This window comes from Haliotis cracherodii, unplaced genomic scaffold (assembly GCF_022045235.1).
Source record: "Haliotis cracherodii isolate W230 unplaced genomic scaffold, xgHalCrac1.p SCAF_5, whole genome shotgun sequence".
Lineage (NCBI taxonomy): Eukaryota > Metazoa > Mollusca > Gastropoda > Lepetellida > Haliotidae > Haliotis > Haliotis cracherodii.
The window spans coordinates 23,140,450-23,167,647 of NW_027266308.1; the positions used below are offsets into that span (position 1 = coordinate 23,140,450).

At 41.7% G+C, this 27,198-nt stretch overlaps 1 protein-coding gene across 2 annotated transcripts; it reads right to left on the reverse strand.

Moving 5' to 3' along the window:
- Positions 1 to 450: 450 nt before the first annotated feature.
- On the reverse strand, positions 451 to 27,198 carry LOC139442042 (cilia- and flagella-associated protein 36-like). 2 transcript variants are annotated; one of them, XM_071222821.1, is made up of 9 exons: positions 27,081 to 27,198; positions 25,493 to 25,557; positions 24,170 to 24,280; positions 21,918 to 22,132; positions 19,258 to 19,399; positions 18,903 to 19,031; positions 14,190 to 14,441; positions 13,155 to 13,428; positions 451 to 4,437 (listed from the first exon to the last, which is right to left on the reverse strand). In XM_071222821.1, the coding sequence occupies exons 1-9, from the start codon at positions 27,184 to 27,186 to the stop codon at positions 4,424 to 4,426; spliced, it is 1,308 nt and encodes a 435-aa protein (XP_071078922.1). In that variant the 5' UTR covers positions 27,187 to 27,198; the 3' UTR covers positions 451 to 4,423. The 2 variants fall into 2 exon arrangements, with proteins under 2 accessions (XP_071078922.1, XP_071078921.1); XM_071222820.1 differs by lacking the exon at positions 451 to 4,437 and adding an exon at positions 6,577 to 9,666 and having other exon boundaries at positions 27,081 to 27,187.

The following is a 27,198-nucleotide window of genomic DNA, read 5'->3' on the forward strand; positions in this document are numbered from 1 at the left end:
AGTCTGGACCAGACAATCCCGGATTGACTCCATGAGCAATTGATCCATGCAATTGGGATCACTGACATGCATCAACCAAGTCAACAAGCCTGAACACCCGATCCGGTTAGTCGCCTCTTACAAGCATAGTGGCCTTCTATGGCAAGCATGGGTTGCTGAAGACCTATTCTACCTGAATGTATTATGAAGTATCCAATTAATCGTTCCTTAAAATGCGTACAAACCTGTGGTTGGGTTCTGTATATCTTTCCAATTTTGTGTGCATTGGAAGCAGGATTTCCCATCCTGTGACTCCCTGCACTATCTAAAATGAGCATTAAGCTAATGTTGTCAGACTGTTCACATTTAACAGTGTGATGTATGTTCCTGGTACAAAACATGTAGGACAAACACTGTGTTGATGTGTAAAATATTTATTGCACAGGATGATATAAACAGGTATATCACAGTGGTTGTGGCAACAACGAAGTGCAGAATAACAGAAACTGTTATAGAATTCAGTAGTGTGAACACTGACTAAAAGTGTGCAGTCCTCCGAAAACAAAATATTTTATACATTATTAAAGTGTATGATCCCCGAGAGATATATAGTTCATCATGACATTTCAGGGCAACCCCTTCATCAAATGACCAAACCATTCACAGGGTGAGCAAAGCTGATTAAGGGGCAGGAAGTAGCCCTGAAACGTCGAAACAAGCAATAAAGAAGTTGTTATACAACCTTTCAACTTCTGAATGCCCATCAAAGGTTGTATGACACACAGACATGTTTAATTGCATTTCAGGCCACATGACCAAAGTACAAATAGTATTACAAGTACTTTTAGAGTTACCACTACTCTCATATTGACTTATATTATGCATATAAATATTAATGAGGTTTAGCAAAAGAAAATACATTCGAGAAACTTAGTAAATGGAACTAAAATATTGATATCTTTTGAGGTACACAAACTTTTAAGTGAGTAGAACTGGTTATTTGTTAATCTTGGTAGTAAATCCTTACGCTTATCTTCATAGAACATGCATACATATACAACATGTGCTTCATCTTCAACTGATCCACAATGTTTACAAAGAGTCTTAGGATCACCTAAACGCAATATTAAAGGTTGTATGATGCCACATCAGTTGGCAGACTAGCACAGAGCTGCTCTGTAACAAGCCTGGCCAGGTGTCTGATAAGTGCTCTTTCCCCAGTGCCCAACGTGTATATCAGTAGGAAAATAACATGGAATGTTAAAGAAGTACAACAAATTTAATGACAACAAATCCCTTCAGAAGTAACTCATTAAACATAAGAAACAAACTGTATTGGACGGTTTTACATCACATCTTCATACATGTTCCTTATGAGAGGAATACTAGTATACAGCCAATTCTTGAACATGCTTAACATATGGGAGCTGAGATCACCGGTCCAGTTCTCCATTAGTCTCAGTTCTGGACCATGACACCAGTAGTTGAATGTGCTGTCAAAAACAACATCACAAAGTAATCTAAGAACTCCAAATTCTAGTTTAGGAGTGCATCACACAGATCTAGTTCAGGAGTGCATCACACAGATCTAGTTCAGGAGTGCATCACACAGATCTAGTTCAGGAGTGCATCACACAGATCTAGTTCAGGAGTGCATCACACAGATCTAGTTTAGGAGACAATGTAAGAGTCTTGCCAAGTTTGATGACGCAGGCAATATCACTTTGTTTTGTCAAAGGAAAGTTTCCTGATCCATCTAGGTCCCAATGGTACCAGGATCTGTGCATGCTCCTATAGGACTTAGAACATCTGAAGTTAAATTTGGATTTCATGGAGAACGGTATATGGGAATATCCTTCGACCCCATTTGAAACACAGTTTTAATTTTATGGAGTTTCACAAGATATCTAGTATGAAGGTGAGAGGTTGTTATGAGCTTTCTCAAACTTTAGGCAGACTACTAACATTGACCACGATGACTGGTGTTCCAGGCTCACGTAGTACAGAAGGCTTACTGTATGCAGGTGTGAACGTTACAGTGTGAATGAACATCCGTGATTATCCAAAGGCAGAAGGCAGCAAATTTGTAACCATGGTTACATAATACTGAAGCAAAGGAGCCAACTCTAGGCAATTGTTTGTGTTAGTAGTTGTACTCACTGATGTTAACCTCATTGGGGTTCATCACAGTCAAGAACACATGCAGAATCATGGGGTTTCACAGGACATAAATGACCCTCACTGTATATTGTGCGTTGTAAAGTGACACTCTTTGGTACATTTCAAAGCCTAAATTTGTGGGATTCCGTTTTTGAACTGGTCCCCTGTAACCTATGCCATTTGTAAGAGGAGACTAAACCGATTGGATGGTCAGACTCAATGACTTGTTTGATTTGATGTCATCGTATCCTGATGGCATGGTTTGTTGCTCTTACTATCAATCACTGGATGGTATGGCACAGACTCGATTATTTACAGGTCACCTGAGTGCAGCGTTACACAACAAACAAAATGTCAAAGCGTGAAGCAGGTTGTGTAAGATAAAGCTCAAGCAGGGACAGGGTTGGCCGTCCAAGTGATATATACCTTGTATTCACCCAGTGCATGATAATATCAAACTGAGACTGGATCCACCAGCTCCTCTCAATCTCCCATGTTTCCTTCCATTCACACATAACAACATGAAGCTTTCATCATACACAGAACACATTATGCTACCTGCATTGATCATTACTCTCTATGCCACTAACTCCATGCATGGGTAGACACAGGTCCCCAGCAACACATTCAGTAAATAACATGGTTGAAGTAGGAGTGAAGTAATCAAGAAGTTTCCTCAGCGAATTCAGGGCTCGATTTGTAGAACTTTGATTTAATTTGCACCAGGTTCATGTTGACATGAAAACCAAATTGCACCAAAAAAATCCAGGTTGCACGCTGGTTCCATATATTAACAAAGTTGAAACAGGCCAGACTGCTGCCATTGTCACATACATATTGTCTTTAAAATCGATGCTAATTTATATAACCTGTCTATAAAGCAAATCGGAATGAAGACTGTCACCACTGCATACACAATCCCTACATTTGCAATAAAAACGTGTTTGTCTTCCGCAGAAAAAATTACACTGTATCCCTTTAGTGAATTCAGGGAAACGGACAGATGATAACAAACTTGGTCAATACAAATTTGAAATTTGAGAGTGAGTGACTGAGTGAGTTTGGTTTTATGCCGCTTTTAGCAATATTCCAGCAATATCACGGCGGGGGACACCAGAAATGGGCTTCACACATTGTACCCATGTCGGGAATCGAACTCGGGTCTTTTGCGTGACGAGCGAACGCTTTAACCACTAGGCTACCCGACCGCCCGAAATTTGAGAGAAAACATCACTACACATGATGATTTACCAATTAAAATGTATTGGGTTGCATTTTCCAATAATAGGTTGCACTTGTGCATGTTCCATGCAGCAAAATCAAGCCCTGGAATTTGCTATGGAAACTCTGACCCTGAGGATTATGCTGAATATGATACAACACTGGACATCAAGCTTCGTCCTGAAAGACATGCTTGGTTTGCACTTGTTGAGATTACAGCTGTCATGCATAATCTGGACGGTTTTATCGTAAAAGAGATTATGTTCTAAACTCATCTTTAAAAGACAAAAATATTGTGACTATGAAAAATCGTCTTGCCGAGACAAGGGAGATAACTGACTATAAAAGTCCCATTTCCACAATTAGCAAAGTAGGATGGAATTTCATGGCTCTGTCTTAGTCTCACCAGTAGCTTTTATGAGTGATTGATTCCACCTCTCATGTCACTTGCATTTGTTTGAAACAGAATAGCTGCGTCCAGTCAAGACATTCTCATTGATAATCAAGATCTGAATTATCAATTAATGAAACCTGGAGAAATGCATCAAACCACTTTATCAAGTTGATCAAACATTAAAAGATTTGGAAAATATCTTTCGATGCCCAGTTGGTGGTTCATATGCTTTGCAAATCCTGCAATCAACCGAAATCTGCATGTCAGTCGCCATATTGTTTATGAATAAGATGTTGATTCTTTTCCGTGATTTTGATTGAACTATGTATAGACTTGTTTGGCCAACCAAAAATATATCAATAATTCCATCATAGTTCGGCAAGGGTGGAAACCGGACTTGTATGGTCAGTTAACTCCCTTGACTCAAGAAGATGCCAAATGGACAGGAGTTTGTATCAAAACTGATACATTGTTAGTTGTGGTACAGCAGTGTACCAGGACGGATGATTCTCCTGCAGGGTGGCGTCAGTGGAACATTGTTGTCTAGGTGTGATCCTACCTAGATGGCAGGCTGTAGCCTGCTGGTCTGTCCAATATGGTGCAAGACAACACAGTTACAACATATGGTTGGCGGTTGTTTAGAGTAGGTGATAGTCGTTGCAGCGCCATCTAATGGTGACGATCTGTGAACACACAAACAGTAGAAATTCATATAATGGTTCCTGCAAATCAATATCTACAAGCTTTTTACACACTCTGATTTATCTAACAAATATTTCTTTCTCTGAAACGTTTACCTGCATCTCAAAGCCTGTAACTTTGATTTTGGACTAGCTATTCTATGTACCAAGATGAGTCCAACAACTTGGATGCGTGGCAATGTTGAGTTAGAGCTGGGGTATTTGAACTACAAGGTTCTTGAATGTACATAGATTTTGGCAGAGAATTTAGGCTTTTATTGACAAGAATCACTCTCACCCCCTGATACTTCACAGCTTAGGGACAGCTGATTCATTAAAGGTGGGGGAAGCTTTTTGGTTCACTAACATACTAAAAATAATGACGAGCCTCTCATGCTTGTCAAATTGTCAAACATTTCAATGACCCTTCCCATATGCTTGTACATTTTTTTCATGACCCTCCCTAAAAAGACAAAATGCAAAAGAACTTTATTTTTAAAATAAAATGTTCATTTTTGTCATGACCCTCCCATAATATGTGTCTCATTTTTTATTAACCTCCCCTAGGGACTGTCAAAATGAGGTGATCACCACCCCCATCATTGTAAATGACCGGTTCCTTACACATAATAGAGGGCAAACAATCTGTGACAAAGACTGTATAATGAAATTTCAATCCAGGTCGGAGCTACACACTGTCCAAAGGATACTTGACAATAGTGTCATAGTAAAAGTGTTAGAGCCTGTCTTGATGCTTTAATACGGAACTAATGAGGAACAGTAGGTCAAAGTGATGGCTGTAGTGCTTCGGGCCAGGAGCAGCAGAAAGGGAGCGCTTAGTGAGTGAGTAAGTTGGGTTTAACGCTGCTTTTAGCAGTAGTCCAGTTATATCACGGCGTGTCAGCTTAATGTGGGAGGAAAGCCCGAAATGATGCAGGTCTCAGACGTTTACTACTTCGGTGAAACCCATGAGCATAGGTATGGTGCTGTCACACCTAGAAACATAATAGGGACGAATCGGGATTCGAAACCACAATCATAGGTTTCTGGCATGCCCAAGGGACACAACTCTGGGAGAGCTTAGACTTTGAATGGACACAAAAAAAGTTGACACCTTAATATTTCATACTGATGATAATGTTTATTATGAAAATATCATTCAAACATGACAAAAACATACTTCAGCGGGAAAAAATCACATGCATATAGTCAGAGATATACTGAACACTCAGTGGACACTCAGTGACAATAACAGAAGACAGTGGTACAGAGAGGACACTCAGGCATCAGTGACCGTAACAGAAGAGAGTGGTACAGAGTGGACACTCAGGCATCAGTGACAGTAACAGAAGACAGTGGTACAGAGTGGACTCTCAGGCATCCGTGAGATTAACAGAGGACAGTGGTACAGAGTGGACACTCAGGCATCAGTGACCGTAACAGAAGACAGTGGTACAGAGTGGACACTCAGGCATCAGTGACCGTAACAGAAGACAGTGGTACAGAGTGGACACTCAGGCATCAGTGACAGTAACAGAAGACAATGGTACAGAGTGGACACTCAGGCATCAGTGACCGTAACAGAAGACAGTGGTACAGAGTGGACACTGTGGCATCAGTGACAGTAACAGAAGACAGTGGTACAGAGTGGACACTCAGGCATCAGTGACCGTAACAGAAGACAGTGGTACAGAGTGGACACTGTGGCATCAGTGACAGTAACAGAAGACAGTGGTACAGAGTGGACACTCGGGCATCAGTGACCGTAACAGAAGACAGTGGTACAGAGTGGACACTCGGGCATCAGTGACCGTAACAGAAGACAGTGGTACAGAGTGGACACTCAGGCATCAGTGACAGTAACAGAAGACAGTGGTACAGAGTGGGCACTGTGGCATCAGTGACAGTAACAGAAGACAGTTGAGACAGAGTGGACACTCAGGCATCAGTGACAGTAACAGAAGACAGTGGTACAGAGTGGACACTCAGGCATCAGTGACAGTAACAGAAGTCAGTGGTACAGAGTGGACACTCAGGCATCAGTGACAGTAACAGAAGACAGTGGTACAGAGTGGACACTCAGGCATCAGTGACCGTAACAGAAGACAATGGTACAGAGTGGACACTCAGGCATCAGTGACCGTAACAGAAGACAGTGGTACAGAGTGGACACTCAGGCATCAGTGACCGTAACAGAAGACAGTTGAGACAGAGTGGACACTCAGGCATCAGTGACAGTAACAGAAGACAGTGGTACAGAGTGGACACTCAGGCATCAGTGACTGTAACAGAAGTCAGTGGTACAGAGTGGACACTCAGGCATCAGTGACAGTAACAGAAGTCAGTGGTACAGAGTGGACACTCAGGCATCAGTGACAGTAACAGAAGACAGTGGTACAGAGTGGACACTCAGGCATCAGTGACAGTAACAGAAGACAGTGGTACGGAGAGGACACTCAGGCATCAGTGACCGTAACAGAAGACAGTGGTACAGAGTGGACACTCAGGCATCAGTGACAGTAACAGAAGACAGTTGAGACTGATAGGGAGAGGGTAGGCATGCAAGAAGCAACAAGGACCATCAGATAATGATAGAGAGAAGAAAGGTAATATCCGATGAGTTAAATAGGATTCAGCAGATGTGGACTTGAGCGTCAACAGGTAGTTGTCTGAGCAGTACAGATGATGTAAAGCGTGTGAAAGACTTGGACGGCATATCATCATTTAGTATTATGTAAAACACAGTTGCAAAATTACATTATTCATTTGAGTCATCATGGCTATACGACAACAACAAAGTGCACAATAATACAACAAAATCATGGACTGATTACTGATAGAGATGACACTCATGGGCCAGACATGATCTCACCTGCTACATCAGTGGTGAGATTATTCTGCCCCTCAATAAATAATAATGTGGACAGTACTGATCTCTCAGTTTTCAAAAGAAATTGGTCAGGAATTATGTCCTCATGGCTGTCTTTAGTGCCGAATAATGGATCGTTCTGTGTTTTTAAGTCACACATGGAACAATTTCGGAGTGTGATGTCACACTTTTAGTTCATGCCTAATTCAATTCTCAAACCAAAACAACAGAGCTCCACACAGAAAAGCCGACAACCCAAGTGCTGCGCAGAATAGTCATGTTTTAGTTTGAGGCAAATTAAAGAGAAAGGGTTACAAAAGACTAATTGCCAGCTTTATTGGATCAAAAGCCAGTGTTTATCAACGTCAATACTACAAAATAAATGCCTCGGTCAAATGAAGCCATCGAATCGATTATCCAGAGTTCCTTGCGGCCAGCTCGCCTACTATCATCAAAGTCAATGACAGTCCATTCATGATATTGCAGGTTTTTCATGTACACATCTAGATAAACATGTGTCATGAAGTGTTTAACTTTCATAGAGAAAATATCCTGAAGCGTCAAAAACTGTTTCCATTTGCATATTTATTCTTTGTTTACATTGGTTGTACAGCTCCACAAGCTGTCATTGAGGCCCTACGGAGAGCTAGCAATACTCACTCACTCAGTTGTAGTAGTATATCAATACAATTATACAAAACAATATGTAAAGCATTGGGTCCGCCTGTTCTTATTTCAGAATAAGTGCATTTGTTTACAAACAAGAGAAAAGTCTGGGTCACGTGATAGGCATACACCCGCATTGTGGTCACTGGAGCAGAAATTCCTCTCGTGGAATAAGGAGAGCCGAGTAAGTTCAATAGGGTTATCGGCTTATGTTTACAAACAAAGCTTCAGAATGGTCAACCTATTGGCCCTTTAATGCTGTCTGTGAACCCTATTCAGTCAGCATAGCAGGTGCTGATCTCGTCTGTTTAAAATTTAATCTGATACATATCACAACTTCCCGAGGCAAGAGGGTCCACTAGCCTTTTTTTCGAAGTCTTGTTTCAACCCCTGCCACATCAAGCCCACTTTCCTGTGCTAAATATGACTGGACTATTGCACATATAAATAGCGCAATCAGGGAACCTTTCATAAAATCAACATCCACGACTGGTACACCTTGTTATGTGGTCATCTTTGTGAAGGTATACAAGATAAGGACAGCGGTCTGATTGGATATCGCATTTTAATTACAAGGGGCACAACTCATGATGGCCAGGGTCGAGCCAAGAAAAGTGGCCTTGATGTGGCAAGGGTCGAAACTAGGCCTTAATATAGACTAGTGGACACGCCTGCCTCAAGAAGATGCATATATAATGGCATGTTCTTTTACCCAATCCATGATATGTATTCATTTAAATTGCATCAATCAAATTGCCACGTTTGAAATTAGATCAGACGACAGTGACGTGTTAGAGAGTTGAGTTGCCTCAGAACCTTGGTAATTATGAATGGGATGGAAATCACAAAAATATCATACATAGTTTTCTTCAAGTAGATCTATAAGTAGCTGACATCAGTGTTATCTGTAAATAAACTTAGTAGGGTGGCAAAAAACATGACGGTCAGTCCGATGAACAAAACTTCAACAAACATTTTTAGAAGTTGGTTACAATGGTGGGACGTAGGTGCAGACTTCCAAACAATTGTGAACAAATTCAACAATATGTGATATCAAACAACATCATGATGGTACAAACTGGTTAAGTCATAAACATCATCACACCACAAAAATAAGGACATAAAACAAATTATTACGAAATGAATATATCAAGATCACACGGCAATAATCACAGAAATGCAAATATAAAACATATTAGCATGACTAACATTTAGTCCCAGAATAAAGTCCTCTTATCTACAATATATATCTACAAAATAAAAAATAATATCCAAATGAAGCCCAGAATAATGCTCAATTTCAGGCAATGTTGAGTTGGATTCATTTTATTTATTGTCTAGGGTCTGGGTGACTATGACACTTGTAACCAGAGCAATGGCCTCCACTACAGGATTCAACAGCAGAAGGACCTTTGTTTTCAATACCATGTATACAAGCATTTATAGTGTCCAGGATGTCTAGTGGTTGGATGTCAAACAGATCTTCTCCTAACTGATGCCATCTACACATAATACGCAATATGTTGGTTAACTTCATGTAAATGGTGAATTGCTTTGTCCCATATTGTGATGTGACTTCAAGTGCATGATATCAGCAAACGGTGCACACAACCTCAGTCCAGTCACGGACCTACTTCACTCCAATCTCACCTTCAACTCCAGCATCAGAGGGTTACATCACTACATGCTGATCTAACCTGAATCAAGCAGAGAATGTCAAGACATGATTGTTTGGGGTTTAAGGCCACTTCAGCGTTAGAAATTGGCACTAGTCCTGTAATCCTTGCCAAACTGTCCAACAGTTAATGTATCATAAGGACTAGTAGAAATTTGCCATTTTTAAGGGTTTTACTATATGTTATCATTATAAGGACTAGTGGACTAAAAATGTTAGTTTCTACCGCTGCACTTTGACCATTGTTTCTGTTGCTGTTAGAAGCCTGTAGAGATGCAGGTCTCAGACATTAACCACTTTGGTGAAACCCACAAGCACAGGTATGGAGCTGGGAAACCGAGAAACATAATCAGGGCAAATGAGGATTGGAACCCACGATCACAGATTTTTGGCACGCTAAGGGAGGCAACTCGGCGCTTTGTAGCACCTAGATGACTGGACCACATGTGCCCCCATAACGCAGGAAGAGACGGGATGAGAAAGTACTTGACAAAGATGGCAGATCACATGTTAAAATTACATTACAATGCAGTCCTTATAAATGAACACAGTAAGAGAAGGTGTGGTACAAGGTGAGGATGTGAGTCAGTGTGCAGCAATAGGGGATGTGAGTCAGTGCAGTGCAACAAGGGGATGTGAATCAGTTCTACAAAATGGGGATGTGAGTTGTAGTCCAAGGTAAGGATGTGAGTCAGTATTGTACAAGGTGGGGAAGTGAGTGAGTGTTGTACAAGGTGGGGATGTGGGTCAGTGCTGTACAAGGTGGGGATGTGAATCAGTGTTGTACAAGGTGGGGATGTGAGTTGTTGTCCAAGGTAAGGATGTGAGTCAGTGTTGTACAAGGTGGGGATGTAAGTCAGTGTTGTACAAGGTAGGGATGTGAATCAGTGTTGTACAAGGTGGGGATGTGGGTCAGTGTTGTACAAGGTGGGGATGTGGGTCAGTGTTGTACAAGGTGGGATGTAAGTCAGTGTTGTACAAGGTGGGGATGTGGGTCAGTATTGTACAAGGTAGGGATGTGAATCAGTGTTGTACAAGGTAGGGATGTGAATCAGTGTTGTACAAGGTGGGGATGTGGGTCAGTGTTGTACAAGGTGGGATGTAAGTCAGTGTTGTACAAGGTAGGGATGTGAATCAGTGTTGTACAAGGTGGGGATGTGAGTCAGTGTTGTACAAGGTGGGGATGTGGGTCAGTGTTGTACAAGGTGGGATGTGAGTCAGTGTTGTACAGGGTGGGATGTGAGTCAGTGTTGTACAAGGTGGGGATGTGGGTCAGTGTTGTACAAGGTGGGGATGTGGGTCAGTGTTGTACAAGGTGGGATGTGAGTCAGTGTTGTACAGGGTGGGATGTGAGTCAGTGTTGTACAAGGTGGGGATGTGGGTCAGTGTTGTACAAGGTGGGATGTGAGTCAGTGTTGTACAAGGTGGGATGTGAGTCAGTGTTGTACAAGGTGGGATGTGAGTCAGTGTTGTTGTACAAGGTAGGGATGTGAGTCAGTGTTGTACAAGGTGGGGATGTGGGTCAGTGTTGTATAAGGTAGGGATGTGAATCAGTGTTGTACAAGGTGGGGATGTGGGTCAGTGTTGTACAAGGTGGGATGTAAGTCAGTGTTGTACAAGGTGGGGATGTGGGTCAGTGTTGTACAAGGTGGGATGTGAGTCAGTGTTGTACAAGGTGGGAATTTTGGTCAGTGTTGTACAAGGTGGGATGTGAGTCAGTGTTGTACAAGGTGGGGATGTGGGTCAGTGTTGTACAAGGTAGGGATGTGGGTCAGTGTTGCACAAGGTAGGGATGTGGGTCAGTGTTGTACAAGGTGGGGATGTGAGTCAGTGTTGTACAAGGTGGGGATGTGAGTCAGTGTTGTACAAGGTGGGGATGTGAGTCAGTGTTGTACAAGGTGGGGATGTGAGTCAGTGTTGTACAAGGTGGGATGTGAGTCAGTGCTGTACAAGGTGGGGATGTGAGTCAGTGTTGTACAAGGTGGGGATGTGAGTCAGTGTTGTACAAGGTGGGGATGTGAGTCAGTGTTGTACAAGGTGGGATGTGAGTCAGTGTTGTTGTACAAGGTGGGATGTGAGTCAGTGTTGTTTTACCAGGTGGGATGTGAGTCATTGCACTACAAGGTGTAAATATGAGTCAGCGTTGCAAGGAGCGGATCCAGCATTACCCTGGACGCCACTCTGGATCCGCCTATGGTAGTGTACAAGGTGAGGAGTACACGTGAAAAACCTCCACCATAAGTACATCCCGAGAAGGGCACCAGGGGTGTGCACCTCAAACTTGAAGCACACAAAACATGTAAACATATCAAAACAAGGTATATGGTGTTTTCAAATCGTTTCACAAATTGATTGTATTCATCTTTTTATCCAGCATGTTGTATGTCAAGTGAAAATATTCTTTCTAAAAGTCTTATCAATGCTTGTCTACACATAACATACATACACAACCCAGACATGCGCAGATCAGTAGAACCTCATTAAAGTCAACTTCTTTCCTTTACAGCCTAACCTCAATAACTAGTGACTGAAAAGACCTACTGTTTCTTCAGTGCTGAAACACATTTTTTTTGTTAAGTGCTGAAACTCTTTTATTGAAAAGAAGACGGTTTAAACCACTAATGAGGTTCTACTGTACAGTAGTGTACCTGATTATAAGGTTGGATTGTCCATACAGGTCCATCTTCCCGAGGCAAGGGAGTTAACTGTCTAAAAGTCCAATTTCCATCCTTGCCGAACGAGGTTGGAATTTCTGGACTCAATCGTAGTGCCACCAGTGGCTATTATGAGTTATGACCTTTCTATGTCTCTCCTATTGACCAATCTGATTCCACCTCTCCTATCACTTGCATTTGCTTCAAACAAAATGGCAGCGCCAAGTGAATGCAATCTATAATCAAGATCTATATTTTTATAATAAAACAGGTCTTACTTCGCGAAGTGCATCAAATCACGGGAGCAAAAACATAAAAAAAGATTCTGAAAATATCTGTTGACAATAAGTTGACGGTACACATGCTTTGCAAATCCTGCCATCGATCAAAATCTGCATGGCAGTCTGCCTACCTGATGTCAATTTCGTAATGTGATTTGGATTTGACTATGCATAGACTTGTTAGTCCTGCCAAAATATAACTCTGTAATTCCGAAACGTAGCTCTTAATTATAATGAAGAAGTTGTTCATCCATAAATTCTTATCCTTACTCTGTAATTCCAGACCTTTATAGTCAGTTAACTCCCTTGCCTCCTACAGACGATACAGGTCAAGCATACATTGTGTGAGAGGACCACACAGTTGGTGTCTGGCATATATACCACAACATTGATAGCCACAGGTCCTTGATTCAGCCCCCTGTAGAGAGTATACAACAGTGCAGCACCATGCAGGAGGTCTCTGAGGGTCACACTCTGGATGAGGCAGGGTGGGAAGGATGAACATTCATGCAGTGGGCAGCCACCAGTGTCTGAAGTGCAAGTTTCAGCATGCTCACAACATCAAAACTTCTTACCAATCACTTCAGATTTGAGTCTATCAGCTATAGCTTTTCTCATAGCAAGTCTTTTCTCCATCTCAGGGTCTCGTTTCTCAGGTTCAGCCATTTTGCCGGACATTGCAGCGCGAGCTGCCCGTGCCGACTGTGGCCGCTGTGGCTGAGCGGACTCCACCCGCCTAAGCTGCTTCTCCCTCTCATCCTTCTTCATCTTCACCAGCTTGTCCCTCTGCTCCTTTAGGAACTTCAGACGCTGTTGTCGCTCATCCATTGACATTGCTTCCATGGATTTCTGCAGGGAGAAAAGGCATTACTGTGCACATAATGATCAATACAACACGAACTGGATATTAAGCAAAATGAACTTCCATGAACAAATTCAAGTACAATTGTGATACACATGAAACCAAACTTCTTCCCGTTCCTTGTTGTTATGTGTGAAGCCAATTTCTGGTGTCCTCCATCCATGACATTGTTGGAATATTACTACAAGCAGTGTAAAACCATACTCACTCACTGACCTTGCTGTTCTTGAGATAATGAATCTCAAAGATTTTCCCCAATTTGTCCAACCCATGAAGATCCGGATTAGAATAGGTCTTCAGCAACCCATGTAAGGAGGCGACTAACGGGATCAGGTGGTCAGACTCACTGACTTGGTTGATGCATGTCATCGTATCCCAATTGCGTGGATCGATGCTCATGATGTCAGTCACCAGATTGTCTGATCCAGACTTGATTATTTACAGACTGCCATCATATAGCTGGAATATTGCTGAGTTCGGCTTTAAACAACAAACAAACCAAACCAAACCCCAATTTGTTCAATTGGTTTGTTTTCTCTTTCTTGTAAAGCAAAAATGCCAATTACAAAACTGTGTTCCACAATGGCGAAAGGCATCCCTTTAGTCAGTCGGGATAAGGAGTTGTGAGTTAACATACTGATGACGGACAGTGTCCTCTGTACACTACTGAGCTTTAAATAAAGAACCAACACCTTGCTTTGTCCAACTGAAGTAGACAGACAATGTCCCAACTCTTTCTTCCACCTACCTGCATGGCCTGGAACCTCTCGGACTGCTGCACGCTTGTGCTGGACTCGTTCTGGGCAGACTTCATCCAGTTGGCTGCAGCATCAGCGTTGCTCACCCCACCTGCCTTTGGCACATCGCCTTGCTTTGGACGCACAGGAGATGTAATGGGGGCAAGACCAGTGGCAGAGGTTGGGGATTTCTGGGTAGCAGCAGTGGCTTGTGATGGACGGGAGGCAGCAGGCACGGCAGAAGGCACGGCAGCTATTTTGGGCTGAAATACAAAGCAAACAGATCAATAGCCATAAAGTGTGAATACAATATAACTATACCTGAACATATGACAAGAGTCTTAAATTGGTTGGTTTGTTGTTTAACACTGCAATCAACAATAGTCCAGGTCTGTAAATAATCAAATCTGGGGCGGACAATCCAGTGGTTGATATCATGAGCATCGATCTATGCAATTGGTATACAATGACATGCATCAACCAAGTCAGCAAGCCTGACCACCTGATCCCGTTAGTCACCTCTTACGACAGGCATCAGTTGCTGAAGACCTACTCTATCCCAGAATCTTCACAGGGACATGATGCTTTTAGCAAGTCCACCTTGCTGTGCTGAGTCGGGTTCAGATTTGCCCAGCCCTCACATAATGTAATCACATGAGTAACCTCACATAGTCTTGCCAAAACAATTTTCAATAAATGAAGCAGGAATAACAATATGTCAGTCATCCATCAGATTCTCAATAAGCCTATGGCTAATAGTCGCCGGCCACTGGCTGACAAACAAGTAGACGATATGTTTCCCTCTGAATTGGCTGTACTACAAACACACAGAATGTTGTACCAAGCAGTCTGTGACTTTAGTCACTAGTCAGCAGCCAGTGTCAAGTAAACTTCTGTCCAGTCTTGTAAACTGAGTAAGATCTAATTTTTTTTACATTTGTATTCTTATCCTGCATTATTCCTTATTTACTGCTTACCTTACGACAAAAGACGAGACAACGTAACGGAGATGGTCCTGGGTGAAGAAATAAAACTGTTGTTTGTAGTCTCACTTTTGGTGACCACCGCTGCTGTTATGTGACCTTGATGACCTGAGGTCACATCACTGCTTTTAGAAAAAAAATACTTTTGAGGTTTCTGAAGCCAAAGTGGGGAGGCAAGTCTGCGATGGGTGGGCCTTAGACGTAGTAATGCAGGATATGTATACAAATGCATAAAAAATTTAGATATTACTAAATTGTTTACTTATCCTGCATTACTCCTTAATGCATCTGTATGGAGGTCATGGATGTAGGAGAAACACTGATTTCTTGGTGAGGTCATAAAATGAGGATGCATAGAGGGTAACGAAGGGGGCCCTCGCAAACCTCGAAGTACCACATTCAAGCCCCAAGCAGGTGGGCGGAACTTGGCCTTTTGATCCTCAAGCCTGAATGAGCGTAGTTGGGCCAGTAGTTCCGTGACCTGAGTCATCTTGCGATTTGGCCAACACTGAGTTAAGTACAATCCAGTAAGTAGTAATGGTGCTACCTTCCAAGTGTCTTTGCATACGCAAATGTAGGAGGTATTCAGCTAGGAATCGTGGTGACACAGTTGTAGGGTCTTGACTTTTTGCCTTGCAAAAAGTTTCAAATGATCCCCACTTGTCATCGTAGACCTCTGGTAGAGGAACAATGAGCTGACGTGACAGCTTTTGCTGCCCGTGCAGAATAGCTCTTTGCACTTAACGCCATTTTAGACAACCAAGCCCGCAGACGAAACCTGTCTGGTGTTGGATGAGGCAATTTGCTGTGAGGGTGGATAAGTAGGTTATACCACTGTGGGAAGGGTAGTGGATCGTCCTCTGCTAGATTTCTGAGCTTGGGTCTCAATGGCTACCTGGGCGTGACCAAAGTCAGAGCAAGGCTCCTTGTCTCCTTGATCTTTTGTATTACCTTGGGAAGTAAGACGAGTGGGTACGCTTTTAGTCCTTCCCAAGGAATGCTGAACATATGGCAAGTTGCAAACAGGTCGATGTTTGGTTGCCCGAACTTCTGAAACAGTAACTGGAATGCTTCTGTGTAAAGTTTCCACTTGGTGGGGGCCACCCCCTCTGGACGCGATAAGGCATTGACCAGAATGTTTCAACAACCGGGGATGTGCTGAACTATGAATTATAGTTCCAGATGATCCACTAGATGGAAAATTCTGAATGTCTGTTGAAGCAGGGAGTGGGAGTGCATTGTTCCCTGAGTGCAGACACCACACCACAGTGCTGTGGATATTGCGAGTTGGGCTGACTGTAGCTGATTCTGCTAATGTGATATGGCCAGAATTAAAGCTTCCAACTAAAAGTTGATTATGTGCCACTTTCAATGAGCGCCAGACCATAGCCCTGAGGCTGTCTGGCCTTTCAGGTGAGCACCCCACCCCTGAAGGGAGGCATCTATGAACAGGTGTAGATGCGGGGATAACCCGGATAAAGAGACTACCATCCACCAATTGAGGTAAGGCCAAAGATGGAGCGGTAGAGTGATGGCTTTGAGTGGATCCTGACACCCAATGTAAGGATTCAGGAAATGTGGAATTTGGCGTAATTGTAATCTGACTCTGCTGGTTAGGTCCTGTGTTGAGTTGAGTAACAATTGCCATTGGTGAAGTCAGCGTGGTTGATGAAGAGCCGGTGACAGGAGGCGTAAAACCTTGTGCCATCTGTCCCTCGGAACTCATAGTAGATCCTGGTCTGTTTGGAACAGGCCTCCTATGAATTTGAGTCGATAGGATGGAGTTTACTCCAACTTCGCCTCGTTGATTATCCATCCCAGTTGATACAGTAGCCTTCTGGTGAAATCCCATTGGTATACTAACTGTCAAGATCACAGATAATCTTGTATATTTTAATTATATGTTAGTACTTCAGATAGATGTATTACGGTATGGTTACATTAGTATATTAAGCTTAGCGAGTTGTTTTTAGATATTGTCAGGTAATACTATGGGAACAGGTTAGGTTCAGGGAAGCGTGACTGGGTACGGCTGATAGCTGGGGAGTTAATTGGTGTAACAATAGGGAGGTCAGGGGTAGCTTGGGCTTTGGGGTCAGTTTAAATAGCGGGGCAGGGTAATAATTTGTACAGTCAGCCAGAATCAGCATGGTCATGTAAGGCATGGACTAATATTGTGGGAGACTTCTACTCTGGTTGGCGTAAGTTTTTACATTTATTGTTTCATGTTGAATTGTATTTTAGAGGATAGAATTTTGAGTTATGTATTTTTTCCAAACGTAATTATATACACATATTGATGGTAATAGCGTAAAGCCACTGTAACAAATAACCACAACATGATCAAAGTATAAACAGTTCAACTCAGTAATATGTAAATCGGAGTATTGGTGCATGGCTGTATGTATTGTGAGGTAGTGACACATACCTCAGTGACTGTAATTGCTTATATTACATTGTAGTGTCCCGGAACTGGCCGGTTAACCTTAGAGTGCGTAGGAGGGAAGAACCTCCGATATTACGTAGGAGGAAGTAACAACCTCCAACATCACGTAAGGAGAGAAGTTCTCCGACCCAACGTAAGGAGAGAAGTATCTTCGTCTCCGTGGCACATCGTAGGATGAACACAGCCGTGGCATCCATGTAAACAGGCACCCCTAACTCCGTGGGGACAACATCGCCTGGGTGGAAAGATCACCATTCGTTATTACGAGGAAGAATTCTCGTATGAACTGCTCAATAACATCAGAGATTCTAAAGTTCTGTATAGAACTTTTGTGACAGTGACAGTGGAGTGGCTTTGTATCTTTTGGTTTTTTTTTTTTGTGGTTGTGTGTTGTTGTTGTATATATATACACACACAAAGTTTTACTGTGTATTAGTTGTGTTATTCTTAGAACATCTGTATTAGTGTTAGTATTTTTAGAAGTAGACTATTAGTATTAGGATAGTGTATCGTGATAGTTGTATTGTTAGTAGGAGATAGTTGTATTATTAGTAGTAGACATTTGTACTGTTAGTATTAAGATATTAGTATTAGTAGTAGGTGGTAGTATTGTTATTGGTAGGAGAAGCTAGTTTAGTTAGTTGTGTTAGTTAATTTGGTATTAGTTTGAATTTAGATATTGTTATTGGGATTTAAAATTACTTTAAGGGAGGGAATAAATCTGTATTACAACTTCATTTGTGTTTGTGGTTGATTCAATACGTGACACTAACGTCTGCTTGAGTTGATGACACAAGAGACCAAATGTTCCTCAGGCGTAGAAATGCAGTTATGGGCTTCATTAATCGTGTAAAAAGCAAAAGGGGCCACTGAAATGCCAAATGCATAAAACCCCATTAAACTTGAATCTGAAGAACCTGCAGTCGGAGGGATGGATCGTATATGCAGGTAGGCATCCCGCAGGTCGAGACTGATCAAGGAAACGAACGCCTTTTGGTCATCAAGGTCACAGGACAGCGGCAGTGGTTACCAAAAATTTTATTTCTTCACCCTGGACCATCGTCGTTACGCTGTCTTTGGTTGTAAGGTAAGCAGTGAATGCATTAAGGAGTAATGCAGGATAAGTAAAAAATTCAGATAATAATAGTCCATATAATAACACTTAATTCTTCTGAAATCATGCTAAGAGCCATATTCGGGTTGGTAGTCTCAAAAGTGTTAGTTCTGGTGGTCCTTATATTTATAACTGGTCATTTGTCCAACACTAAGCATTGCTACAGTACATGAGGACCTACCGCAGATCTGAGGTCAGTAGCCATCTTGGTAGGACTGGCTGGCTGGGCTGTTGCATCATGGGAGCCAGCAGAAACAGGGGGGACAACGGCAACATTTCCAAAACCACCACTGGATCCACTCTTGAGAGCCTACAACACATAAACGTTATCACATATGATTTTTTTTGTTTGTTTGTTTGTTTGTTTGTTGGCGGTCAGTAAACAAACGAGTGTGGACCAGACAATCCAGTGACTGACATCATCACCCCAGTCTCACCACGTCAATAATACACCCTCACCCCAGACTCACCACGTCAATAATACACCCTCACCCCAGACTCACCATGTCAATAATACACCCTCACCCCAGACTCACCATGTCAATCTTCTTCTCCTCTACCTGTCTACTGTCACTGAGGCGCTTGGCTTCACACATTGAAATCTCCAGTACAGCCTTCATCTCCTGCTCCTCCTTGCTGCTCCTACGTTTTTGACTCTCAAACTCCTGGCGTGATTTCCTGACATTAACAGAACAAATTCACCCAACTAATGTACGAAAGAAGATGATATGACAATAACTTCCTTGCTACAAGAAGAATTAAACAAGACAGTGATGTTACAGCTCCAGCTACATCCTGAAGTCCAGAGATGTCCAGAGATGTCCAGTCACATCAAACTGATGCAGCATCAGATTCCAGGGCTCGATTTAGGGACCTTGATTTAAAGTCTACCAGGAGCATGTTAACATGAAAACCTAGTTGCACCAGAAAAAAGCAGGTTGCATCCTCAAAACTCAAAACATAAACATGACAGATGCATACACTGGTCAAAACATATAAAATCTCAGACTTCAGATGACTGGGTCGTGATTTTATATCCATTAATAATGACTTATGTATTGTTGTAAACAATAATAGGAAAATGGGCACATAATCTTGCAGTAACCACATTTTGATGACGTCAAGTCCAAGAAATAACACAGGGATTTGTAATGTAGTGCGGTACATAAAGCTTAAGAGGTATCGAGTGTGTTCACAAATCATTTTTGTGAGGGAAAGTATGGGTTTAGTCTGACATAAAATTGAAGTTTTTTACAAGCACTTGGTTCATGTAGACAAACAGATTAGGTTTCACTTTTCAATTATAGGCTACACTGGTGCATGTTTCATATAGTTAAATCAAGCCCTGATGATTCATTCCATCAGGGAACAAAGCAGTGTTCGAAATTAAGGGGGGTCCTGGGGGCATTGAGGTTTTCTATGTTTTCTTAATCTTGGTACCCCCTATATCTGTTACTATTAACAGTAATGACAAAGGCACCTTGACTTTTATGCTTAATTTCAAACACTGTAAAGGCACTGCAAGACAGCCTGCACCAGGAGAATGGGAATATCATCATGGAGTGAGTTGGGTTTAACGCTGCTTTTTAACAGTATTCCAGTTATATCACGGCCTGCCAGCTTAATGTGGAAGGAAAGCCCCATGCGATGCAGGTCTCAGATGTTTACCACTTCGGTGAAACCCATGAGCACAGGTATGGTGCTGACAAACCTACAAACATAATCAGGGCCAACAGGGATTTTGCACCCACAATCATAGGTTTTTGGCGTGCCCAAGGGACGCAACTCTACACAGCAAATCGTGACGCCTTAGACAACTGGGGCGCCCATGCCCCTATCGCATCATGCATGGAACCCTCCTATGACGTTAGTATCTGTGACCGATATTTACCAAGATCAACATTTGTACTGAATTTAGTTAGCTGTTGATGGAGCACTGGTAGTGTTGTAATACACTTCATTTAGATACAATACATGTCAACACAATACAATACACATCTCCATTGGGAGATTGTACTACAATACATATCTCGATCGTGAGATCATAATACAATACATATCTCGATCGTGAAGTCTGACACAATACATATCTCGATAGCATGATTGTAATACGATACATATCTCGATCGTGAAGTCTGACACAATACATATCTCGATAGTGAGATTGTAATACAATACATATCTCGATCATGAAGTCTGACACAATACATATCTCGATAGTGAGATTGTAATACAATACATATCTCGATCATGAAGTCTGACACAATACATATCTCGATAGTGAGATCATAATACAATACATATCTCGATCGTGAAGTCTGACACAATACATATCTCGATAGTGAGATTGTAATACAATACATATCTCGATCATGAAGCCTGACACACTACATATCGCTATAGCAGTATAGAGAGATCGTAATACAATAAATATCTCGATCGTGAAGTCTGACACAATACATATCGCGATAGTGAGATCGTAATACGATACATATCTCGATCGTGAAGTCTGACGCAATACATATCTCGATAGTGAGATCGTAATACAATACATATCTCGATCATGAAGTCTGACACACTACAAATCGCTATAGTGAGATCGTAATACAATACATATCTCGATCGTGAAGCCTGACACAATACATATCTCGATAGTGAGATCATAATACAATACATATCTCGATCGTGAAGTCTGACACAATACATATCGCGATAGTGAGATCGTAATACAATACATATCTCGATCGTGAAGTCTGACACAATACATATCGCGATAGTGAGATCGTCATACAATACATATCTCGATCATGAAGTCTGACTCAATACATATCTCGATAGTGAGATCGTAATACAATACATATCTCAATCGTGAAGTCTGACACAATACATATCTCAATAGTGAGATTGTAATACAATACATATCTCAATCGTGAAGTCTGACACAATACATATCTCAATAGTTAGATCGTAATAGAATACATACCTCGATAGTGAGGTCATGATACAACACACATCTCAATAGTGAGATCATAATACAATACATATCTTGAAAGTGAGGTCGTGATAGAATCGATGATACAACACACAATAAGAAGCATGAAAATTGGACACTTGGTTATTGCTGACTTTGGTGCTACACAACCAACCAAACATGCTTCCACTACCCTCACCAGATAAACCCACAGCACATACTTACTCCATGGCAGCTGCAAGCACTGCGTCTTCCTCCTTCTGCCTGGTGTTCACCTTCTGTGCTTCCGCCGCTCTGCCGTGAGTCAGGCTGCTGGGCAGGGCTCCGAGGTTCTTCATGATCATTTTCAGAGCTTCCTCCTGGAGGACGATATTCTTATGGGCCATCACTCTCACAAACAGTCCAAAGTCGACCGACGACATCACCTGCTCCAGCACAGTCTACAACAACATCCACGATGCATGTAGGACATAAGGGTGTTTATTCTGGCTCAGCACAGTTATTCACAATTTGTCTAACTGGTAATACACATCAATCTTTGCTAGAAACGGGAAGAGGAATAGGGTGTGAATGATATGTGGTTAAAGACAACTCCAATTAGTGTATTTAGTAACATCACACTGTGTCAGCAGTCTGCGACTTTATGCACTGGTCCAAAGCCCCTGTCTAGTCAAAATTGTTATGGTCTACTGGAAATAATGTCAAAATACAAGTTGACTAAAACATTCTGGGCACAGGCTGTGTTGCATATTCAGTGTGTGTGAGTGAGTGAGTGAGTGAGGTGGCACAGGCTGTGTCGCATATTCAGTGTGTGTGAGTGAGTGAGTGAGTGAGTGAGTGAGTGAGTGAGGTTTTACATCGCTTTTAGCAATATTCCAGCAATATCACTGAGGGGGGGGGGACACCAGAAATGGGCTTCACACATTGTACCTATGTTGGGAATCAAACCCAGGTCTTCGGCGTGACATAAGCACCAAAGTTACAAAGTAATTGAGGTTGTCAATATATACTGCTTTGATGGAAACCTCAATCTCTTTAAAATTAGATCTTAGTTTTCACTGCCACTAAACAAAGATCTGAAGACGTCCCATTACGTGTCATGTCAGACCGACCTTTCTTTAACTTTGACTGACCAATGGAATGACTGACGAGAAGTCGACATTAGCCTATCGGAAGGCAGCAGTCTTGTGCTTTACAGCACTAATACAGCTAATAGATGGCCTAGATTGTTAACTGTCGTTTGGGATACCCTGTGTTAATTTTTTTGAGGTTGCATGATTAAAAAACACATTCCGACTGCCACATTCCTGATTTGGTAAGTGACGCTCTGATTGGTCGAGTGAAGGTCGTTCTGACGTGACCCGTAATGGGATGTCCTCTGATCTTGGTTTAGCGGTAGCGAGAATAAGAACTTATTGTAATGAGATTGGTGAAACCTAGGGGGTGACAGTTTCGCCACAGCTGAAAAATGAGCCACAGGCTCTGCAGTTCACTTCAATTTTTCTGGAATATGTTCGATCAGAAAGGTCATAAAAGCACAAAGAAGGATAAACAGAAGACAACAGAAGCTGCTACTAAACAGAGTTCCTCACATCATGTTCATGAAATTACTCATGATTTACCTATAAGCAGAGCACTAAATCATCAAGACAACAATGGCACTGTCGGCACCCACAAGGATACAAGGTCAAACGTTGCAGCAAATATGACAATACACAGCAAAATTTAACACATCATATCATATTATCACTGTATACCAAATTTGATAATGACACATGCTCAGGTGGCCATGTTTAAATTAGATCAGAATCCTGTGAGCGTGGCGAGTGTTTCTTTTTTAAAACAAACACCATAACTGGGATCATTCTTGCAAAGATTCAGTTTTTTAGTCCTTGCAGTTTATATGATGGCAGTACTTCCCACAAGCTATGGATTTCTTTTCCATTTCAAACTTAACAAAGGTTTAAACCATTTGAAGCAAAGGTTTAAACCATTTGAAGCGACCCGTGAAGATTCCGGGGTAGAATAGGTCTTCAGCAACCCATGCTTGCCGTAAAAGGTGACTATGCTTGTCGTAATAGGCGACTAACGGGATCGGGTGGTCAGGCTCGCTGACTTGGTTTATGCATGTCATCGATCCCAATTGCGTGGATCGATGCTCATGATATTAATCACTGGATTGTCTTGTCCAGACTCGATTATTTACAGACCGCCGTCATATAGCTGGTATATTGCTGAGTGCGGCGTTAAACAACAAACCAACCAACCAACCATTTGAAGCAGACGATAGACAATGAGTTTGATGGAATCAGTCGTATAGGTTGAACTGTTGTTCGGAATACACCACGTTAACATTATGGAGGCTGCAAGATTCGCTCCCTGATCTCGGATGTCAGGTCATTCTGACATGACCTGTAATGGGACAGGTTACAGGATGTCCTCAGATCTTTGTGTAGATCTGATTGGGAGTCACTGACCTGGAACACAGTCCTGATGTCCTCCTTGTCATTCATCTCCTGCACTGCCCCCATGATGGCCTTGTAGTCAAGCCCTGTGTCCTGCTCGAAGGACAGCAGCATCCGGTCCACCTAGCAGACGTAACCATGGAAACAATAAACTGCATGCCCATTTTATTATTTTAATATCCTATATGATATGTATGATACATACCAAAGCAATACAATATGATACATAATGATATCTAGAGGGGACAAGATTACTTTCATGATGAACTAAAATTTAATATTTCAGGTGAAAGAATGTCTTCACAGTTTGAGACACATTTTCTGACATATATATATATCATAAGTAAACATGAAAACACTCATTACTATATTGTATTTTGATAACACCCACCACCTATTATCCAAATTCACCGAACAGGAAACTACCAAATGCTGCTATGGAAATTACATCGGGGATGTTGAGCTGAGTTGAGTTTAAATGGGGCTTAACGTCACGTCCAAGATGATTGCACTTATATAGCGACATGCACGGTGTGTGTGTGGCTGCTTGTACTAGTCCGGACTAAGGCTGATCTTTTAGCACTAGCCCACTGAGATACCATGCCACAATTTAACATGAAAACCCAACTCAGGCACAGTATACTGACTTTGAGCCGACCATTCCTTGTTTTAGCCACTTAATGCCGAGCCCCAGGCAGGGTAACAACAGGTACCATCTTTTAACATCTTTTGTTATGACGCGACTGGGGATTGAGCCCCGCAACGTGAGTTGGGTTTAACGCCACTTATAACAGAATTCCAGTTATATCACCTTAATGTGGGAGGAAAGCCCGAAATGATGCAGGTTTCAACTGTTTACCACTTCAGTGAAACCAACGATCACGGGTATGGTGCTGACAAACCTAGAAATAATCGGGGTGAACCCACAATCATGGATTTCTGGTGTGCAAGGTTTCATGCAGACATATCGAATGTTGATGAACTATGAATGCACCCAAAACAAGACAAAAACGCGATTGATGGAACCCGGTCTCATATTCCCAGCAAAACCTTGTTTGGTCGTGGAATAATAAATTTATTTGATATGAAGTTGCACATGTTGCTCTATTGGTCCATAATTCTCAACTCAATCATACTGACATAAGACTGTTACAAAAATTAACTGACATCAGGTACGATGATCACCTGCATCAGAAAACCATACCAGCAGACCTCCTTAACATGACAATCTAATCATTATAATGACAATCTCATTGTTAACATGACAATCTCATCATTATAATGACAATCTCATCATTAACATGACACACTGGGATAAAGATGATCAGCAATTACCAAGCGCTTGTAGTCTTCATGGCTCTTGCGATATTCTGCCGAATCCTCTATTTCTGGATCAAATACTGCAAAATAGGGAAAAGTAGGAACTACATATGCTCTTGCAGCATTCGAAAATAAGCATGAAAACTAAGAGGTCCTTGTCATAGCCCTAACATTAAACATTAACATGTTAAGGTCATCAGATTCAAATATCATAGGAACAGACCTCAAGGACTCCATTTAATTTCAAACACTGATCTTGCAAATTACAAATATGACACAACAATGGCTACAATCTTACTGGACCAGCATATTCATTTCCTCAAGTACGAGCAAAATTATGTTGCTCTCATATGTTACACTCTGTCATTAAGGATTAAGTAAAGGAGTATTTTCTTCAATGACTTATGAGTAAAGGGCAAAACATTATGTGGAACCTTCTCGTTTGCTCAAAACACAGGTCCTCACAGTCACAGCAGAAGTCCTAATAATGTAATGACCGCAAAAGAGCTTAATGTACAAAGTCCATCTAACAAGGTCTCCAGCGTTGAGACATATATTTTTTATGATAATTACATAACATTATTTCTTACTACACTGTAAATACTGCCACAGTGCAGTTTTGGAAATTAAGCATGAAAGTCAAGGGGTCACTGTCACATACTTAAGGTGGGGTGGGGCGAAATGGGGTTTAATATCGCATCCAACTTGTTGCACATACAGTAAACTACGGTTATTACAAACTCGACATGCTCAAATGGCCCACTACTTTTAGTTTGTTATAAGCAAATGCCCGGAACAAAGAAACAATTTTTTATATCCATCAAGTTTAGTGTATATAGCAACATACATACATACATACATACATGTGTGTGTGTGTGTGTGTGTGTGTGTGTGTGACTAAAGGGTAGGGCAGGGATGGGTAACTCAGGTACCAGGGTCAGGTGGGTACTGAGTAGGACCTGGGTACCCACAGGACTACCGGGGCCCGTGGTTATTCACGTGATATATTGTTAAATGACAAAAATTATTTGGAACTCTATGGTTACACTACAAAGTACAAGTCACTAATGTTCACATTTCTTTCTGACTATGCACCCATTCTTTCTGACTTTTCATATTATGTAATGAAGATGTAACTTAAATCATCTTCAGTGTATGCATGACCAGATTGTTTAATACATGTATCTAAATACGTTTTGCCAGGGCTATGGTAAAAAAAATTCCCAATGGGACATTTCATGCCTATCTCTTCAGACCAACAGTGGGTACCCGGGTAGGGTCGAGTAATAGGTGGGGGTTGGGTATCGGGTATTAAATTTGGACTCGTCTCAGCCCTACTGCATTATTTAAGTGCACTAGACCTACCCTACGAACTCTTTATCAAATATTTCAGGTTATAAGATAATGAATATAGGTTGAAAAGTGATTACTGTGTCATGTGGAATCATAAATGTGTGTTTCTGTAAATAGGCAAGACACGATTTGGAATTGGAATTAGCAGATTCGACAGTCCGACAGCGATCGAAGTTTATTCTCAGGGTTGTGGGCTTTTAACACTGACAACCACAAGAAAATGGCTGGTCTTGTCAGTACAGTTACTTACTCAAGCACCGATCTTCCATAAAGGTTAAAACAGGTACTTGAAATATTGGGTTGCTTAGGAAACAAAGCAACTCATCCAGAACATATTCTCTGCTTCTCGACGCCATCTTGAATCCATA

Excerpts from the sequence above, each read along its gene's own strand:
- LOC139442042 (XM_071222821.1), bottom strand. The coding sequence starts at position 27,186 with ATGGCGTCGAGAAGCAGAGAATATGTTCTGGATGAGTTGCTTTGTTTC. Across the intron at positions 22,133-24,169 it reads ACATCAGGACTGTGTTCCAG|ACTGTGCTGGAGCAGGTGAT; the intron begins GTCAGTGACTCC and ends ATGTTGTTGTAG. Across the intron at positions 14,442-18,902 it reads CTACTGACCTCAGATCTGCG|CCCAAAATAGCTGCCGTGCC; the intron begins GTAGGTCCTCAT and ends TTTGTATTTCAG.